Below are 22,819 nucleotides of genomic sequence, written 5' to 3' on the forward strand. Positions count from 1 at the left end.
TATACACATCACTGCTAAGCGCTGTCTTCCCGAACATTAATATATTCCTACAAACTTCTAAGAAGACTGAATGCTCACAGATAGAATTAAATTGCTTATTTATTAAGCTGTAGTTTAAGTGGCTGGATATCTTACAGATACTTGTACAATTAAAGTAATCAAGAGGTAGAGACAGTGGGACATACAGTGTGTGGCAAAACTTGTTCTTTGAATAACAGTTACAATTCCTTGTATAGACTTCTGCACTGTTCCACTTACCAGGTTTCCCTCAAAAGACAAACTGAGACTGGTAAAAGATGCTTGTCCAAGATGCCATGTCATAAGATGGAACCTTAAGATTGCAAAGTTAACTTCTTAACCATCCAGTCATTCCTGCAACACCCCCCCCCACACACACACACAGATGATATACACACACACTCATGTGTATGTGTATGTGTGTAGGGAGATAAATCTTTAGACTCTAGCTTTCCTCACAAACATCAACTTTGTTACCTAATCAAGAGATCAATGACTAGTAATGCTTTAGTTATCATGAAACTTACTTTCTACCCAGGTTTTCCATTGACAACAATCCTATTAAAAGTTAAACTGTACCAACTTTCAATGAGTGATCTCCTATTCAAATGTTGTTTGAAGTTACTATAGCTGTTGCTCCACTTCCTTCAACGAACAAATTGATAAACTGATTAGATGACGTATAATTTGTATATAAAATAATTTGATAAATGTTAAACCATTTATGAAACTAAATCAATATGTTGTTTTTGCCGATCAGATTGGATTGTTACCCCTGCTGATCAGATTGGATTATTACCCCTGCTGATCAGATTGGATTGTTACCTCTGCTGATCAGAAATTACTGGTTTGTTATCCTTGCTGGTCAATGATTGGTTTATTATCTCAACTGATCAATGATTGGTTTATTATCTCAGCTAGTCAAAAATTGGTTTGTTCTCCTTGCTGGTCAAAAGTTATTGGTTTATTGACCCAACTAATTGAAAGTTAGTTTGTTGTCTCAGCTGATTGATGGTTGGTTTGTTATTCCAGACACAGCATTCATCAGCCCAGTCCACATAGCTGTAAATAGATATCTTCATAAGTATCGTTTATTGATGCAATTAAAGAGTATTTTGTTAGCTTGCCATATCAAATTTAAATACTTCCTTGGGCCAGGAGCAACAATAACTACTTTTCATATTTTATTCTATCCAGAAAAATATTCTGAAATTGGAAAAAATCTTCAATATTTTCATAAATATTCCACCATCTTTTCCCATTGCCAAGTCATATCTCAAGCTTCAAGATGTCTTCCAAAACATTGTTGATTGTCTCATGGCTTGGTAATCTTTTGAATTGAAGTATTTTGTTAGACTTCAAAGCTAAATGGAAAACAGATGGTAGTGATAGTAGTAATGGTAGTAGTAAACATTAAAACATAATAATGAATACTGTATAAATCTTTAATGACTGATACAAAGAGACTTGATGTAAGATGCACACACACAGAAAGCAATTATATAATCAAGACAACGATATTAATTATAGCAGCTGTCTTTACCAAGATTTATTTCTCCATGTATGTGTTTATGTGTTTGCATTATGTATGTATATACTAATGGCTGTCTTAAGGATTACAGCACTAGATAATGACTATAGTTGTTGTGTGTGTTTGTTAGCAAGCTGCATCAAAAATGAAGCAATTCTTGGCAGCTCAAGTTTCACATTTATGTCATAGCCTGCATTAATTTAATATTACAGATTGGACAACTGTGTGTGTGTGTGTACTATGCTGATTTTAGTCAAAGTTCATTGTCTGATCAGCATTCTAATCATGGCTATGCTCTTAAGATTAAAAATACTTTAAAATATGTTGTCTCCATTTTAACAGTGGTTGTTTTGTTGGGGCTTTTTTGTGGGCGATTTGGATGTTTTACTCTGGCTATTCTGTTTTGTTTATCCTTTATTGTTGACTGCTACACAATTTGTCAAAACCAGATTACATCTTACAAATGTTCTCAAAATATTCTGCCAAACACATTGATTTTTTTTTTTTTTAATTCCTTCTGTTTCAATTGTCCAAAATAGATTTTCTCTATACTTATTCTTATAGTTTTCCCAAGATGATAGTTTTGTTATTCTATTTTCAATGAAATATATATATATTCGCACATACACACACACACACACATTATCTATTATTATAGTATTCACTAAACATAGAACTTCATATTGAATTAAAATATTTCTTTAAATGTAGCTTGAACTTTCAACTAGTAAGAGCATTTAAGTTGTTTTTTTACTCAAATATATTGTTGTCATATTGAAATATATTGTTCTCACTTGTTTTAAATCTATCTCACCTTTTGGCTGTTATTTAGAAATTGTTCATACATTATTTTCTATTTGCTACATATTTCATATCACTTACAATACATATTTCATATCACTACACTACATTAGACAACTCCCTCTCTTACATACATATGGAAAAGCATGATAAACACAAGATGTAGTTTATATCATTTCTATCTTGTGCTCATTTCACCATTGTGGTTATTTGCATCATCTGCAGTAAGTTTCAAAGTGCAATTGGATGCTGAATCATTAATAGCAGTTGTGCACCTAACTGTTCACACAGGAAATACCCCATGTCTGTGTGTGTCTGTCAAATTATAACACTTGCTCTTATTACATGCTTAAAATAACCTATCAAAATATTGCAGTTATGCTATGGAAAAGCCATTCCAGCCATTTATAACACACACAAACTGTTGAATTCACTTTTGAATATATTTCATAAGGAGTCAAATATGTGTCCCACAACTGTAACCTGGTCATTGACATAGTTCAACCAAAACTCACCTCATGAAATAAATTAAAAGTGAATTTAACATTTTATAATGTGGTAAAAAATATGGTGACAATAGCACTTTTCATGATTTATTTACTACAACTCTAAATAGTATTTCTTTTTACAAAATATAGACCAATGAGTATTTAAAGTGATCTTCATTTCCAATTTTTTAACTTTCAACTTGGAAAACAAACATGCACACACACACACACACACACACACACACACACACACGCATTTTCGGGAGCCAACCCTGGCTTTAACCATCAGAAGAATTACAGTGGGATTGCTCACCCTAAGCAATCTTTGGTGCTTCTTACTACTTGATATAGTAAGCCAAAAACCTGGACTATTCCTTTGAGCACTTATAGTACCCACTTGGATAATTTATCCCTGTATACTCATTGTATATATAAAGTGTGTGTGTGCTCTAAACTTATTCTGTTTTATGTCAATGTATTATTTCACCTCTACTAATAACTTCATAGATCTTGAATATTCTGAGGTTACTATCTTGTCTTTTTCTTGTTGCTTCAGGACTTACTGTAAGTTAATACTTAACTTCTCCATCTCCAAGCATGTAGATACACTCTTTGGCTAATTGCAACTTTCCATGATCTATACATGCTGTCAATCCTTTATAACATCTGCACAGTTTTCCCCTTTCCGCTAGGTTCCATTTCTTCCTGCTTCCACAAACCATTTCTGAAATGCTTAAAATCTTCTAAAATGATCCTGTTTCACTTTAAATCTTTTTTAACAGGTTTCTCTTTAGTTTTAGATATATACCTACATGTTTCCTGTTCTACACGCTTCACTGAAGATCTCTCATCTATCTGATTTCAATGAGCCTTTGCGGGTCACTCCTTACTCCAAATCAAAGTAATATTTATATATATTCAATGGGTGAGAAGACACTAGTATAAGCAAATAATAGATGAACACTGCATCTGCAGAACAAGATTGGCTATAAGAAATGTATAGTTTGAGCATATAATAAAAAGACAAGAGACAAACAGGCATACATATATGCCAGATAAGTGATGTCATGTGTGTGTGTTAAATAAGATGATAAGGCCAAGGCAATGTGATATTTTTAAGACATTTATAAAGAGAAAGGTAGTCTTACAGCTGTTTCAGGGAAATAAATGATATCCCATCATCAGAGATGAGTTAAGAGAGTTGCAATTAGTAGAGTTCATTATATAAGTTAATTTTGAAAGGGAGAGATACAGAAAGTAAAAAGGGAAATATGAAAATAAAAATACATGTAGATATGCCTTTGTGGTTAAGAAGTTCACTTCCCAACCATGTGGTCTCAGGTTCAGTCCCACTACTTGGTACCCTGGGCAAGTGTCTTCTGTAGCCTTGGATCAACAAAAGCTTTATGAGTGAATTTGATAGATAGAAACTAAAGTTCATTGTGTGTGTGAAAGTGTTCGTACATCCTTATATATGCAGACAACATATACACACTCATAATTTTATTGGCAGCTAAAACTGAAGGAATAATCATTGAAGCTAGAAATAAACCTCATTCAATCTCGTCTTGATGTCATTTCTTACACCCCCATTTATATAAAGTTCACAAGATGTGTAGGTTCTTGTTGAATATTCACCTTTGTATAGCCTCATTTTTTTTCCTTCTCCATACACATTAGGAAACTGATTACAGTTTTTTGAACATTTCTCTCATTTTCAGTAGAATAAGTCAGTTGGTGAAGAGAGTTGTTACTCAGCTGGTTTTAGGTGTTGCCCAAACTGTCAGATGTAAAAAGATTTATACATATATAATGCTAGCAGTGTTAAAATGGTTGAAATATCTTATTTTTTTCATAATATGTATGTATATATTAATGTTAGGATTATTTGATGACAAATAACATTTACTGGTTAAAAGAGTCAATACTAAATGTAGAGTCAAATTTATTATGAGAAAATGGTTAACTCTGACTTGTATCACCTATCTCAAAGCTTATTCAGTTTGTTTTTAACAAGCCTTAAGACAGGCAAAGCTTGAAGTCAGTCAACCTATTTTTATGTATGTTTGTATCTTTTAGTTGCTTTCTTTGCCAAGAGATCTATTCTATGATCATGTGTGAGGAATAAGACAACTGTAGTGTGGTAGATTTATTATAGCCATTAAACATATGTGTTCATGGTTGTATTCACTTTATTTTATCATTTTGCAATCATATATATTATTAGCTATCAAAGTCTTTTCCTGTACATCTATGATTTGGTCACTTTATTTCACTGATATTTTGTCTCAGTGTATCTTGATTTATACTCCACTTCACTGTGATACAATAAAATAGAATATCAATAATATTAAGTATTTTGATAAGTAACAATGTATTATTATTGTTAATGTTATTATTACTATTAGAAATAATAAAATAAAACAAATGTTGCTGTGAGTGTGTGTGCTTTAATATCTACAAAACTGTTCCACAATACAGATTATGTATATGTTCTCTACTACATGCATGACAGAATATAATTAAGACAAAGATTTATATTCTGTTTATTGTTGCTTTTAATTAATCTGAGATTAATTTCCTTTTAATTTCTTACAAACTACCTAACGTGGTATAAATTAAAACCTTCTATCTATATTTAATGTCAGTTTATATTCTAAATATCAGCTTTAATAAGTACAAAATCATTTTACTGAATTTTTCATTATTTTAAAAGTTAATTGAAACAATGACAAAAATATTTTAACAAAACAGTATTTCAACAAAAATATGGTAACAAGATTTAAACCTTCCATGCTAAAATATTTTGTCACTGGAAAATAATTTAATTTAAATACAATAGATTTTCATGTTATTTTCTTTTAACTATTGGAAGAATGGTCTGTACACACCTTTTGATTTTGTTTTTTCTTCTTTGCTTTCATGGAAAAGAAAGTTTTTGACAAATGATTGTTGATCCAAGAAACTAATTATAGTTTTCTGAAACAAGCCATTAATAGTAATGCTACATAAATATCACCATTGTACTGATTATTTATAACACCCACTTTCTTTTCATGTTCAAAATAATGGAAATACATGTTTGTTTATAAGGAATTTAGCAAGCTGAAGAAATCATTTTTGTCTTCCGGTCTGTAACATAAACCCATTACAATGTTCGATTGAGAATTAGTGATTTATTATTCAAATCCTCTTTTTCACTCAGCTTACCACTGTTGTCTGTATTGTTTGATGTATGTTCGTGTTGTTTTCTCTGATGTCTCCATTATGTTATCCTCAGCTGCCACATTTAGTTCTGTATTGACAATTTGTGTCTTGCAGTGGTTGGGGGGGGGGGTGACTTGTACAACTTTTGTTTTCTGTTATTTTATAAAATACAACATATATAGAGAGAAGAAAGACACACACATTTATGTGCGTATGTCTATATGATTATATATGTAATATACATAGTGTTCAGATTTTACCAGGCTTTATGTCATCTGCACTTTGCTTTGCCGTTTTGCTTATATGTCTTTGATTTGTTCTTGTTTCTGCCTGCTTCGATGTTCACCGTTCTTCTCACAGTGGAGCAATTGTTGAGTCTTTGGATTAAACCAAGCAACTTCTATTTGGCGTACGTATATGAAAAGATAAAATATATATATATATACATATGTATGTATATGAAACACTTTTTTTTTATTTATTGTTTTGTCATAGCTAGAGCACTTTTTTCTGTTTAAACTTGATGTAATTTTGCTGATTATACTGCTTGTTCTCTGCTCCACCATTCCAAAGAGAAAAAAAAACTGGAGTATTTCTTGTGTTGTCTTTGATGTTTGGAATGAATCACTTTGTATTTCAAATGTCTTTATGTTTTTTCTTTTTGTTTATTGTATTTATTCTTCTCATAAAAAGAGTACAGTGGTGTTGAAACCAAGATCCTGGCAAATCATTCCTGTGATCTGGGTTCTATCCCTGGTGGTAGCTAATTCACTTTCTTCTCTAATACACCAGCAAGTGGGGAGGCATGAACATCTACATTTCTGTTCTGTCATCTTTTTAAATTGATTTAATTGACCATCCATTAATGGCTATTTCTGATAATGGAAGGTGAAGTAATTTATTTTTTATTTCTCTATTATCTCCAGTGCAGTATTATTTAGCCTCTTCGAAGGTACATGGGACATAGCTTGTATAGCCCACAATAGCTGAGAAGTCAGTTCACTAGCTATGTGTTGTACTCTACTCATGATCAAAACCTTTAAACTTTGAAAGGATTATAGTCCACTTAGCTGTAAATAGTTAAAATGTTATGGTACAAATATTACTATAATTGAATACTGGATTCAAAACACCTCATTGATATAGTTTGGTGATTGCCGAGGTTCTACCAGAATAACCTGCCATGGATTAAACTGTAAAGTCAAAATTTTTAGTTATGTCCCTCTTATAGTGTAGTCAATAGGTTTCCCTGCTGTCAATGGTAATCAATATTGTCTTCTTTAAAAATCGCATTAACAAACGTCAACTGCTGGGCACTCCACCCACTTCAGTGTAGATCTGTTGGTATTCCAGCCATAACTTTTTACCTAAAAAAGATGATCTTGAGATGCAGAGAGAAAAGACAGTTCATAACTGTTGTCTTCTGCAGCCCTGCTATATGCGCTACTACAAATCAATGTGAAAATTTGTGTATGGTTACTCAAACCAGCTAAAAACAGCTGTCAGATTTTCTTTATAACATATTCTTGTTTTAAAAGCCAAAGGAAACATTAAATGATAGTTCAGTTCTAGCTACACTGGCTTGGAATGTACAGGTTGATCACGAATGGAATGCTTTTGATCATAAGTTTGTGCAGCTGGCTAACTGTAGTTAAACAAAAAGTCTACTATTCTCAAACATTTGGAGATCTTAAAAACCACATAAAGACTATCAAATATTGCTAAAGTTTCTCAGGAGAAGGGGACCAGTGTTCATTAGCTTTACAGGTGCTCCTAGACTGGTGAGATTGATTCTATTGATACCCAACCAGAATAATTTGCAAGTTATTGTTGTCAAGATAAACCTGAACAGGGAGAAAACCAGAGATTTGCAACACAGTACAACATAGCACAAGCATCAGTTGATAGTGTTATACTAGGTGGTGCATTAGGCTCGTTTCTATCATCTGATGTAGATCATATAAAAGCAAAAATACATGCTTAAAATAACTACGAGATTAACAGAAACATTACATTAAACCCTGTTGCCAACCTCTTTCTGTGAAATGCAAGGAATCTGTTATTGACCAATTCTATTTTGCCTTATGTTATTCTGGGTACCACCAAAGTTAATAACAGTTAATGTGCCAGTGCCACATTAAAAGCAGTGTACACTCTGTAAAATGGTGTGGCCGTTGCCAGTACCGCCTGACTGGCTCCTGTAGGATTTTCGAGCGAGATCGTTGCCAGTGCCCCTGGACTGGCTTGTGCGGGTGGCACATAAAAGACACCATTTCGAGCGTGGCCGTTTTCGTGCGGGTGACATGTAAAAGCACCCACTACACTCTCTGAGTGGTTGGCGTTAGGAAGGGCATCCAGCTGTAGAAACTCTGCCAAATCAGACTGGAGCCTGGTGTTGCCATCCGGTTTCACCAGTCCTCAGTCAAATCGTCCAACCCATGCTAGCATGGAAAGCGGACGTTAAACGATGATGATGATGATGATGATTAGGAAGAAGCCAAAACAGACAAAATGAAACCTAGACTGCTCTCCAGCTGGCCAACTCCTGTCAAACCATCTAACCCATGCCAGCATGGAGAATGGACATTAAATGATGATGATAAAAAAAAAAAACTACTGAAATATATCCTCAAACATTTACAAAAATGAAAATTATATGGTGGTGTAGATGGGTTAAGTCCTATTTTCATGTTGGGTTGAAACGAAAGTAATATTTCAAGACAAAATGAAAAACCAAAACAAATTGTATATGATTTTGTATACATATACTACTTCAAGATTATATCTATTACTTCTGAAAATTTTATGTACCATACAAAATCAAATACTGGAAAATGTAAAGGATATTGTATGTATTGAATATCTTCAAATAAAGGTATGTAATTCATTTATACAGGAAATGAGACTAGCAAAAATACTGCTGCTTGTTGCTACATTTAGTTCCACTCATGTTCATGCAAGTACAAAGAGAATAAAATAAAACTTGTTCCTCATTGTTGTTTTTTTTTATATATATAGGACTGGGTTTATTATTATTAAGCATCTATTACCTTTCAATTGCCTGTGTATAGATTCTTGTAGCAGCATGAAGAAAGGAAATATACAAGTTACCAATTTTTATCACAATTACATATAAATTTTGTTTTGGTTTACAGTTTGTCTTAAAATTTTCATTCTATTTCAATTCAACACAAAAATATAACTTAACCAACTGCATGCACAGAATAGTCCCCAAAATAGACTGAAGTTCCACATATATGGGGTGCATGATATATGGGCTGATTCTAAAAGATTTAATTGATCTATTTCTGTCATAGGTCTCCCATAGCAGATATGATCAAGGTGGATCAACTAAAACAACTACAACATATTTACAATAAGTGCTTTTATACTGTGGCTATTTTCTCATATTACATCAGTGTCTGTTCTTCCTGCTTTATCTTTTTTCTGTGCCTATTTATAGCTGCATGTAATTAATGTTCTCTATCCTTATTTATGTTCTTTATGTCTATCCCCACCAACCCATGTACAGAATTTTAAATGTCTACAGAATGTATTGCGATGGAATTGGAAAGGGTGGAGAGCATGGTTTTGTTGACTGTATTGGAGGATTTTTTTTTCCAGTAATTTTCTTTATTTTGTTGTTTTTATTCTTTACTGCATTTATTTATATATTTAAACAAGGCTTTCCTTCTATGACAAGAAAGCAACTTTTAAGTGACGTGCAAAGCTTTGATAAAACACACACACATGCAATGTGATTGATTGCCATTGTAGCAGTACATAGGTTTAGTGGTATCTTCAATAAAACAATATCCTAAAAATGCAATATATTACAGCACACTTTACTTTCATATTATCTACAACACTAATACGTATTATTTAAATGGTCTCTTTTTTTTCTTTTTTTTCTTTGGTGTAAATTATACATGGTATTTGTTCAGAAAATTGTGTGATTAACACTTCATAACAAGGGTAGGGGATGTCTAGGATATTGATAAGAGTGGCATTGAGTCTAGAGTATTTGTGGGATTGAGGAACATTTGATCAAACTATTTGAGAATTTCCACCACAGACTTTTGTGTTGGTTACTCATTTCTGGATATGTGACCAGAAATGGTTACACATTCATTTGACTAGTGACACAGATCTGAATGCAGATCCTGTGTCATTGGTTGAGATTTACAGTTTATATTAGTTTCCATAAAAATTAAGCAGGTGAAGGTTTTCCCTCTCTCTCTCTTTCTCTCTCACTCTCTCTCTCTTTCTCTCTCACTCTCTCTCTCTTTCTCTCTCTCTCTCTTTCTCTCTCTCCCTTTCTCTCTCTCTCTCTTTCTCTCTCTCTCTTTCTCTCTCTCTCTCTTTCTCTCTCTCTCTCTTTCTCTCTCTCTCTCTCTCTCTCTTTCTCTCTCTCTCTCTCTCTCTCTCTCTCCATGCATGTGTTTGTGTGTGTGTGTGTGTGATTGAAGTCACAGAATATGATATTAGACAAGTGTCCAAATGGTTCTAAGTTCAAATTTCTGAAGCCACTGTTGAATACTTGAATGATGCACTTAAGCTACAAGCTTCAGAAATGTTACTTGAGGGAGACTAGCATCTTATCCAGGAAAATGTTTCTCATCCATTTAAAATGACGAAATCAGAACTTAGTACTATCTTTTAAAATACCGTCAGGGATTAGCATATGCTTTCATGCAAAGCAATCTTATGTATTACCTAATGCAGGAATTGAAACTGCACTAAATGTTCGTTTTAACCATGTTATATATTCCTTTATCTGCAGGCAGAGGTTGTATCCTCATAGGTACCAATTTACAGGTTGGTTAACTGGATTCCTGAAAGTGAAGTGTCTTTACTACTAGAGACATAACACTAGTAGTAATACCAGATTGTCAACTTTCTAGTAGCTTGTCAGGTCTTCATTCTTTCTACTTTAAACTAACTGCAGTTCTCTTGATCAGATGATGATTTAACTTCAGTGAGGCACAGCATTTATAATTACTGCACTGCACATTTCCACTCACACACGTAGTCTCTTACTCTCACTCATTCTCTCTTTCCTTCTCTCTTACACTCTATTTTATGTTTACTCACTCTCTCTCTGTTCCAGCCAACATGTAATTCAATCCAGCAACACTTTATTTCAGTGATTTCATTTGTGTGCTTATGATCTCATATTATTTAATAGTTTGCGTTACAATAATTAACATTTTAAATTACTTTGTTGATTTATTAACTTTATATAACTGGGGGTGTTTAACACAGTGCAAGTACTCAGACTTTCAGACTCTTATTGATTGCATTTTTTTTTGTTGTTTAACAGTTTTAAACAACTACATACAAGTCCTATCTAAATTACTTTAAGCAATCATGAAGAAATTAGTCTAAACGTGTTTGTTATATTTACCTGTGCTTATTAAAAATATTACTGTGTGAACCAATAAATTCTTGGTGAACCAATTCTGTAATTAAGTTTTTGTTTTTAATCCTCATTGATACTCAAAAATCAATTACACTTTTGGGAAACAACTAAATGTCACAACTTCTAGTTTCTTCGTACTCTCCAATTCTATGATCTCATGCTTATCTAAGACACCATTATTAATGGATTTTGGTGTGATATGGTATAATACAGCAGTAAATTTTCAGCAAGCTAGTTTTCAGAACCAATAAGTTATGCTTCACTTGCTGCAATAATGCTTTGGGAACTATATACATGGTATAAATTCCCATTTATGTTTCCTCTCTCTCTTTCTGTCTCTTGGCACTTTATGGCTTTATGGCTCATTAAGAGATAATTATTAATAAATGAAAGTTTAGTGGAAAACAATTGGCATTTCTTGTCTTCGATTGTTGCTTTATTTCTAAGTTGTTCAGGAAATTGTACATGGCATTAAAGTTTCCATATTAATGGTGGCATAAATGAAATTAAAAAGAACTCGACCTAAATTGATTACAAGAAGATGTTTGAGGTTCTATGTAGTCAGTTCTGATTATTATTATGGTTTATTTGAAAATGATTTATAAAGTGTATTTCATTGCTTCATTGTAAGAAAACTCATGACTGTATTAACTTATATATTTTTTAAACATTACTTTTAAATATAAGAATTGGTAGAAATAGCAGAACATTGGATTGGTAATAGTTAACTATTAGTGGACAAGTCCACCTAACCATAACTTGGTGGCACAATATAGTCTACATCTGTAAGCTGCTGCTTCAGATGTAAACAAGTATTGCTGTAGCTCTGCAGTTCAATTTTTCTGGTGAGTTATAACTAAAGATGAACTCTCCAAAATACACTTGCTTTAGATACAAATATAAAAATGAAGAGTTCTATGGTAACACAATAACCTATGGTTCCAGATATGGCTGTATGACTATGAAATTCACTTTGTATTGTATATTTTGGGGTTAGATTCCACTACAAGGTACTTTCTGTACCTGAGCTTCAGATTGAGCAAAGGTTTGTGAGTAAAATTTACTTGACATGGGAACTGTGTAGAAGCCCAAAAAGTGGCTGTTTTAGGGTGGTAGATTTACTCTGTTGCCCACTTTAACACTAGTAGCTGGCCCCTTGGGTGCCTTTAGTTGAGTTCACTCTGTTGCAAGCATTTGTGCTAGATCTCTGGTTTTGAGATAATTTCCTCCTCTGACCAGGCCATTAACAAAGGCAAAGTATAACAGTGTGTGCACGCTGAACACTTTAAGGAAAAGGGAAAGTGTCTTAACATTTCAAATGTTACTCTTTTCCTTTTGATGGACTATCAAGAGAGCAAGGAAGAAAAATAGGTAGTGAGAAAAAAAGATACAATAAAACTAATATATACATATATATCAATGCTCTCAAGAAATGTATGAGCATTCATCCTTAATTCAGTTCTGTGCTGTATCCTTCAATGATTCCATGTCAGGTTTTCTTTTCTCTTTTTAAGAGTTTTCCAGACCCTTAACCAATACATTTGTCATTTTTGAGAAAAGGGACATTGTGAGTGGTCCCTACAATCCTCTCATTGCAATATAGCTGAAAGGGAGAGAGTATGAGAAGAATCTACTTCAGTGCTTGACTATTACTCTAACTCATTTTTGAATCCAAAAGGATGAAACAAAAGACCAAGTTGAAAAAGACTTGGGTAAAGAGAGAGAGTGAGAGAGCAAGGGGCTCCTCCAAATGCTTGCAACAATGAACTTTGCTAAAAGTCTCTAAGAACCAGATGATGTTAATCTGGATAACATAAAAAAACCTATAGCTTGCAATTATTGCCTTGATTTTGTTACTCTAATGTTTGTCTTGCAGACCTTCCATTAGCTAACACATTTTAACATGACTGAAAGAAGGAGGATGTTTTTATTTTTGTTTAGGCATTTTCATTTAACATATTTCCAGTATCTTATTTTTGTCAAAATACATGGCCAAGAGATAAACCTCACTTGTTTAATCCCAGATCAATTATCAAGTAGATTTATGATCAGACATTCCAGCTGTGACCATGTCATCTTTAATTTTTAGACACAGTATATCCAAGACTAGACAATGTATTCATTTTTTTAATTTGGTAAAATTTGGCTGCTATTTATAGAAGTTTCATTATTGCTTTGTGCCCATATATTAACTCCTATTTTGTCTGATTCTGTAAGAATGAAAAAACAAAATTGGCCTAGTCTGGATTTGAACTCAAACAAACAAATAGGCAAACCTAAATATTATCATGCCAGCATTGTTCAGTTACTGCCAACATTTAACCCAAATTCCACTATTATGCAGGTCAAGCATGATGACATTAAGAAGTGCAATAACAGTATGGGACTAAAATTCATTATGATATTTTATTGTGCATGCTTCTAAGTTCAAATCCTACCAGAGCTAACTTTATTATTCATCTCTCTGGGATCAGTAAATTAATTACAAGTAATATACAAGGATGAAAGCAGGTTTATTTTTATCATTTATAGTCTTGTTTAGATAAAATAAATTTTACAGTGCTGATGCCTATCATAGGGTTCAATTTTCAGTTCTTAAAGACAATTTCTTTCATTGTATCTACCTCTTTAAGGTAACTTTTATGCAATCACTAGACTTGCTAGAAATAATGGCCAAATTTCTCATGAATTCAATCCTACATTTCAAAGGGACTGACTTTATAGTCAAGATACATTGAATAAGAAATTTGATGGTCAAGCTGGAATGCCTTTGATCAATGTTCTGTTCAGTCAAGGCTGACCTGGTGCTAAACAACATTCTTTAATTTTCTCAAAGTTATATCAAATACTACACAATCACATTCTCCCTGTGAAAAGGTGTGGCCTTTCTGCTAAGACATCAATATTACACAGGGTTGATACTGAAACATATTAATAAGAGAAATAAGTCTTATTTCAGGATTATTTCAGATAAAATGTATTGTTCTGTTGTTTGTTCATTTTTGTCAATATACTAAACCTTTACTAATTTGTTATCAATTGATGAATATTTTAAAACAGAAATCCAATATTTTTATGTATATATTTTATTTTTGGAATTTTAGTTGTAATAATGATTGTCATATATGCAATTTCTGCACTGATGTGTGCACATATGTATGTAAATATTCTTATATTATTTTTATATTATTAATATATAATTTGAGTGTATATCTGTACCGTATATGGGAAGTGAAAGAGGATGTGCCGAAAATTATAACAGTTAACTACATCATCATGCGTAAACCCTAGAATATAATGACCCTTATGATTCTGTCATTTGGCAAAAGACTCTGTTAATTGTAAAATGAGTGTGAATCAAAAAGTGAGGTCTGTTGATATGTAAAGGAAAAAAGAAAAACCTTTTAGAGCAGAGCCTTTCAACAAATGTTTTATTTTTTACTCTTCTCCAAGGAAGGCTTTTGCTTGAATGTTTTGCTTTTACTTTGCATCTCAACACACATCATTTATACACTTTTTCTTCAATTGAACTTTAGAATTGTTTCATTAGAAGTAAATGTATGTTTAACCCTTCTGATACCAATCTACTGAGACTACTCATGGTTTGATACAAAATCATATTTAAATTAAACTCTTCCATAGCAATTTTATGTAAGAACCTTTCACTAAGTTCTGTTCCAAATGCAAACAACTAGCTTAATGGAAAAGTTATTTTACAAAGTCCCTCCAAATTCTTGATTGCTTTCAAAATTAACAGAAATTTTGATAATATATTTCACTGGAAGTATGATCAGAAAAGGGTTAAACAACTTGAAAATGTGAAATACAGTACTATATATATTTTGCACATTCTGAATCTACACACTCGTTTCGTATGTATATATATATATATATATATATATATATATAAACAGATATACTGATATAATTTTGGATTCTTTTCAGAAATTGGTCAATACAATTTCCTCATTTTCTGATGTTTATTAGCCATGATACTATTTTCTCTATTTCATAGCTACCAGTGTGAATGATGAAATGGAGTTTGTCAAGATGCGTTATAAGTCACCAGCTCGAAACAGTTTCAAAAGCAGTTACCATTATGGCATAAACCATGCAACCAGTTTTGATAGCCTTGGTGCCGGTGGCTCACCTAGTGTGATCAGCTCTGAACAGCCCCCTAGTTATGACAACCACATGTACGACTCTACTGCTGCTTGCTACAGCACTCCAGCTAGTGGTGTTGGAGTAAGTAGATCCACTGCTGCTAATAATCCTCTCTATGCAACTGTTGATCGCCAGAGCTTACGCAACAAGGCCAGTCAACGGTCGAAATCTTCAAAAAAGGACACTAACAAGAGGAAAGACTTACCTTGGGTTCATGTCAGCCCTTCGTCAAATTACACAAATCACCAGTTTACCAACTATTAACAATAACATTAAAAACAAAAAGGAAGCTTGCATTTTTAAAGATATTTTAAAAGGAACTTATGAAAGCAAGCAAAAATACTTTGTCTCTGAAACAAAATGTTAGAGGCAGGGAATATGTAAAACATTTTTTTAAATATGGAAAGAAAAATCCCTAAGAGGTGTATAAATGTATTTAAGATATGCATTTTTTTACACTTGAGGGTATTTTTCTTATTCTTTGCCTTGCATATTTAAAATGAGATGTGAATAAGCAATTGTCCAGTTAATGTTTAAATTGATGCTATAACCTTGTCCTCGCAGCACATCTGACAAATTTCTCACTCCAGCTGCCACTATACTTCTGGCAAGACTGGAAGAAATCAGTGGCTACCACAGCTAACTACACTCCCATTACCCTCTCAAAAAATTATATAAGGATCTATTGATCTTTGATTTTGTCATCTGCCAACCATTGTTACAGACACAATACATATACACCCATAAATGCATATGCACATTCCAACAATATGCAGACCAGTAATTACACACACACACACACACACACACACACACTTACATACTCATGTATACATACACAATCACACACAACTCTCACTTAATGTATTAAACTGTACTGTAGATTGCCTGAATGCAAGACTGGTTGTGGACACAAGTTCAAATCTTGATATATATATATAAAGTACATGCACATACAAAACCTTAGTCCTTCTACCCACACCAAGTAACAATATCACTGTACCCCTCCTAGTACCAAACACTTGATTATACACCTCTCTTACTATCAATCTCCCCACTTCCTCAACCACCACTTTAATAAACATACCATCCACTGCTAGGGGCAAGATGCAATCATACTCTAACTACACTTACTTTTCATTTGAAACCCTTTACCAATTCTTTACTAATGTTTTGCCACTATTTCTATCTGTTTATGAAGCCTCATATGGAAAGGAGCAAAAAGGAAGGGAAGAGTAAAAAGTGAGATGTTGTGGAGTAAAATGATGCATTTCCCCCTCAGTTATAAATGTGGCATACTGGATGTTGTCTCAGCAGATTGTCTATTAGCAATATTCTGACATTACTCATTTAATATATATATATGTATATACACACATATATACATTGATGTGCAAGCACACATGCATATATACATTTGTGTGTCTGTGCACATGCACTTATTTTTGTAAGTGTACAAAGAATCCATAGATGAGGTATTAGTTTAGCTTTAATGCTAAATGTCACTGGGTATGAAATATTTGGTGTGTGTATATGTCTAATAAATATATAGGATACAGCTCTTCATTTTTGCATATTTTGTTTAATATGCAACCAAAGAGTCTGTTTGCCAGTTTGGTGTTGAATAAAACCTTCTGAAAGACCCTACACCAAACTAATTATTCTATCAAATACATGCACATACACTCTGTGTGTGTGTATGTATGTATGTGTGTATAAACATAGGGCATTAACACTATACCTGTGTATTTACATGGATGCTGGCAATCTTCAATAGACAGAATGTGAGAGTAATAATATTCATAAATAAATTCATGCATGCATACAGATTTTTATATACACTCTCCAACACTGAATGATTTTGCATTTCACACTTCAAAGATTTTGCATGTGAAACCAGTAACGTGTATATTCATGCACACTGCAATAAACAAAATATGCACCTCTGTACATACACACTCACATACTCTGACTAACTATATACACCCCCTGCACACATACACAGCCACACACACACATACACACACATACATCTATTCATAAATGCTGTTATATTAATGTAAATATTTTAAACAAAACTGAAACCATTTATTTACTACAACCAAAAGAATCTGAGTCTTTCATATGTGATCCAAGTTGCTTTAGCCCTGCTTTTCTTTCTCTCCCTGAAACATATACACACTTCCTTTCTCTCTATTAAAGTCCTACATCACTACATTTACTAACATCTGCACAGTGGTCTGTTATATACTATTCTTACAACAGTTGTTTTTGACTGTAATATTCCAGCTTATCATTTGAAGGGGGCTTATACAACTCTCACATGATGAGGTTTCCTGTTTTTTTAAATTTTCTTTGGATTTTCTTCCACATCCCCACTCCATACACACCCCTCAAAAAAATTTACTAAATGTTTATTTTTTATTTCTTTTTTATTAACAGAAAAAAACATTTAACTGATTTTGAAATTAAAATTCACAATTATATTAAAAATTGTTAAATGAAAATTATATTGAAAATTGTTAACTATAAAACAAAATGTTCATATATATAAATATTTATGTATGTATAAATATATATATATATATATATATATATATATATAAATATATATATATATGTGCAAATTAACCTGTGCTGACAAAATACTTATTAAAAAATAATTAAAAATATTACTAAAAGTGTTCAAATTATTAAATCAATCTGTTAAAAGATTGCCAAACTATATAAACATTAAAAGAATCTTTGTTTTTATTCATCCTTTTTCATTTTCATCTTTTGTGTGTTGATATGCTATTGTTTTTCTTGTTCTAAGAAATAAATGCATTTATTTACAGCCAAGTTAATTGAAATTACTCAAAAATTTTTGAAGTTGAGGAAACAAACATCAATAGGTATACCAAATTAAAAAAAATATTTGCTACTTTATAAACAGCCTTAAGGGAGTTTTAAACCAAGATGAACATAAAATAATGACATGTTAGCAAGGATTTAAAAAAAAAACTGCTAATATATATACTTTCAGGAGTGATTTAGAGTAAGTAGAAACAAGGGAGAGAAATAGAAGCTGATTGCTCTTGGTAAACTGTTAAATGTTGATTTATTCAGTCAGGTGATAGTGTAATCTTTTAGTGTTTCAGAAGATATTTGTCAGAGTAGTGGCATTTTGTGAAGGTATCTGATCTAATATCCACAGTCTGTGAGTTTAAGGTTGACGAATATGAAACCTCTTTTACCAACACATAACCAACATCTTGTATCATTTTTGTATGGTCAATATCTTTCCAAAATTTTCCACTTGTCAAAAACAGTAGCATGTTCTTTCAAAATCAAGACATAATTGAATAGGTTTGCTGAAATGCTTTTTTTAATTATTTTTAAAGGGAGAAGTAGAGTTGTAGCATCAGTGTTTAAATATCCCTTCCACCATACCTATGAAGTGTTCATACACAATATTCAAATTTGATTTGGTGGAGGTGACTCCTGATCCATAAATTATCGCTTAAGCATTGCATGGCCGACTCAGGTGACAGTCATCAGTATTTTTGTATATGCAATTTTAGCCTCAGTTAATTTTATTAGTTTGCTTAAGTTTTTCATATTGGTAATACAGCTGTAACATAGTCTAAGGATATATCACATACAGGTGCTGGGTAAGGGAAGCCCCTTATTAAATGGAAGTTTTATTCCCTTATTAATATGAGAAACCCCTTTTTAAATGGAAGCCAGACAGCTGCTCTGGCAATGAACACGCTTGGATGGTGCTGTTAGTGCACAGGTGCCAGTCATCGAATATGGTTCGATTTCGATTTTACTTGCCTCAACAGGTCTTTGCAAGCAGAGTTTAGTGTCCAACGAAGTAAAGATATGAATAAGTGAGCTGGCTACACTTCTGGCAAAGGCCATGGATTATGGTCTCACTTGGCTTGCCGGGTCTTCTCATGCACTGCATATTTCCAAAGGTCCCGGTCATTAGTCATTGCCTCAGTGAGGCCTAATGTTTGAAGGTCGTGTTTGCTTTCCACATCTAAATAAAAGTCATGAAACCATAAAAAACTAACGAAAAACTTCTCAAATATTTTGAACACAATTGCATGATATAGGGAAGGTTGAACGCAATTTACATACTACTTGGACATCAGTGTGGTTTCTCCTAAATATCCCATTTTTTTGTGCGTGTGTTTGGGAATGATTGAACTGAAGGAATGGCTGCTAAGATTTCGATGTTGACAAGTGCATTATGAACATCCTCCTAGGAAAAGCGGAAAACAGCATTTTTTCAGGATTTTTCATTAAAAAAGATTTGATGAAATAATGTTTGAATGTTAGAGAAAGGGGACTCCTTCAAAGATCTATGTAGAAAAATTCCTACTTTATGTCAAGAGAAATTGAAGACAGGTGTCTTTGGTGTCTTAAAATATGAACACGAATGAAAGATGAGCAATTTATAAGTTAACTTAAACCAGTTGAGAAAAGCGTCTGGGTAACATTTACAGAAGTTGTGAAAAATCCTTTTGGAGCAAAGACAAATCAGAAAATTATGACTATCTAATAAATTACTTCCTCCCTTTCAGAAGCTAAGATATAAAATGAGTATTAAAGTGCATTATGAGGGTGGGTTGAAAAGTTCATAGGCTGACTATAAAGGAGTAATGCTAGAGCTATGAAATCTTGTGTGCATTAATGTCATCTCTTCTTGTTAATAACTGCATTGTTTCTTTCAAAGTAAACTGACTCCTGACTGTTCAAAAAAGACTTCAAAAGTAATTAGTAGTGACTTCTCTTGAAATCAAAAATGTTTGCCATCATAGTGTTAACAAGTACCTGCAAAAAAAAGGGTTTAGCCTCCAAGGGCATTCCTGCTGACATGGTTGCTACATTAGGAGAAGACACTCCAGTTTTATCAACAGCATGAAGTGGGCTGCTGAATTTAGAAGGGGAAGGGAGAGTCTTGATGACCCAAAGACTGGACATTCTTCAACTGCCACCACTGAGGAAAACGTTGATCGTGTTCACTACATGGTGATAAATGAGAAGCGATTGACTATAAATCAAATAGCCAATGTTGTTAGCATATTCCATGGGAGAGTTGAGAATATTCTGCACCATGAACTTGGCATGACAAAGGTTTCTACTTGGTGGGTGTTGTGTCTTCTAGCACCTGATCAAAAGTGGACCAGGCTGATCACATCACAGGAAAATCTGACATTGTTTGAGGCAGATCCAACTGGTTTCCTTGAACATTTCCTAAACTAGGATAAGTGTTGGATTCGTCGCTTTGAGCCAGAAACAAATAGATAATCCATGCAGTGGAAACACCCCTTCTCACCTGCTCCAAAAAAGGCCAAGCTTGTTTCATCTGCCAGGAAGGTGATGGGATGGTCTCAGCTTTTTGAGATACAGAAGGCATTGTTCTCTTCCAAAGGGGCCACACAACCAATGGAGAGTACTATGCTAACTCGCTGAGGCAGTTACAAAAGGCTACCAAGACCAAACACCCAGGAAACCTAATGAAAGTGGCCTTATTTCATCAGGACAATGTTCCAGCACACAAGTCCTTGGTTTCAATGGCTGTTGGGTGTGACTGTAGCTTTAAACTGGTTGATCACCCTCCCTATTCTCCTGATTTGGCTCCATCTGACTATCATCTGTTCCCCAATATGAAAAACACTTGGCTGGGAACCAGTATCACAGTGATGATGACATATCTGCTGTTGGTGACTTTTTTTGATCAACAGGATGAAAGCTTCATCACCAATAGGATCTAAGCACATGTAAGAAGTGTGATGAAAGAAGTGTGTGGACTGCAAGGGGGTTTATGTTGAAAAATAAACCTCATTTGGTCACATTTCATGAGAGTATCATGGTCAGTCTATGAACTTTTCAGTTGACCTTTGTACCGCCATAATCATTTAGACTACTTCTCTGCTAATTTAGGGACTGATGGCAAAGTACAAGGGAAATGTTTCCATCAAAACATAAAAGATTTGGGAAAAGAGACCAGAGATGGTCAAAAGTAAATATGATGGCCAAATTATTGTTGATTCCTAAAAGTTCAACAATCTAAGAAGTGGAAGATGCTTCTATAAATAGTGTACTTGCCTAAGCAACCTCATTTTCCCCTTTTTTTAGCTTATTCTACATCTTCCGTTGTTGAATTAATATGAAACAGATAAAATTTCTCAGTGGGGTGATGCATTTCTTTCACTAATACAGCACTGTTGAACTATTTCATGTCATTTCAGTGATATTTACTCTCTCAATAATGCATAACGTATTAACTAAATATCAGTAAAAATGACTTGATCTTTCTATAAAATAACTAAAATAACTATACTAGTTATCATACCTTATATTTGCTGCTTCTGTTTTACTAATATGCACATTTCAGTTGCACCACATTGCTAAATTTTGAAAATCCATTTCTGAAAAAATTTGATTTAATGCAAAAAATTCTGGGAGCAAATTTAAAATTAATGCCCAAAAATGAACATTTCTTTTTATGATAAAAGTAAGATATTTTTTTCAAAATGTAGACTAGCATAATCATTAGAAAATATGAAGACTAGCATAGTCTGCATTGATAGAAATCAAGGCAGTAAAAATACAAAAGAAAAAGTGAGTTTCATTTGAACACCATGAACACTTTACATGGTTTTTCTACCTGCTAGAAATAGCAATCAAATATTTGTCAAATTACTCTCTCCAAGGTTTCTGTATGCTTTGTGTTACAATTGATCAGCAGCTGGAAAGCATTCCTCTCCAAAATAAATTCCAAGCTCCAATATAAAGTTTTGTATGGAAGACCAGCAGTTGTCCATGTATCAAGTCTCTGCTTTCCATGCTACCATTTTTCATTACCATCACTATTATTATCATTAACGTCATTTTTCCATACTGGCATGGGTTGAATGGTTCAACAGGAACTGGTAAGTCAGAAGACTGCACCAAGCTCCACTATCTGCTTTAGCATGGTCTTTATGCCTGGAAGCTTTTCTAAATCCAACCACTTTACAGAGTGTACTGGGTGTGTTTTACATGGCACCAGCAGCAGTGAGGTCGCCAAGTAACTTGCAAAGCAAGACTCCTCAACTGAGGTGGGAGTAGTATTGAGGGACCGGAAAAAGGAATGTTGCATTTGAGGGGAAACATGGCTAACTTAAGTGAGGAGAGAGTGGAGAGTGAGAG

General features: G+C 33.4%; 1 protein-coding gene across 2 annotated transcripts in view; it reads left to right on the top strand.

The window, feature by feature from the left end:
* The window catches only part of LOC106878292 (sodium/potassium-transporting ATPase subunit beta-1-interacting protein 2), a 207,879-nt gene extending 191,963 nt beyond the window's left edge, over positions 1-15,916 (top strand). The window contains exons 7-8 of one of the 2 annotated variants that reach the window (XM_089348690.1): positions 3,395-3,402; positions 15,483-15,916. In XM_089348690.1, coding sequence (XP_089204816.1) covers positions 3,395-3,402; positions 15,483-15,895 — 421 coding nt within the window. In that variant the 3' untranslated portion in view covers positions 15,896-15,916. The remainder of the gene's footprint in view (positions 1-3,394; positions 3,403-15,482) is intronic. The other variant, XM_014927475.3, reaches the window with a different exon arrangement.
* Positions 15,917-22,819: the final 6,903 nt, after the last annotated feature.

The sequence above is a fragment of the Octopus bimaculoides genome, chromosome 3 (assembly GCF_046866305.1).
Source record: "Octopus bimaculoides isolate indiv1 chromosome 3, ASM4686630v1, whole genome shotgun sequence".
Taxonomy (NCBI): domain Eukaryota; kingdom Metazoa; phylum Mollusca; class Cephalopoda; order Octopoda; family Octopodidae; genus Octopus; species Octopus bimaculoides.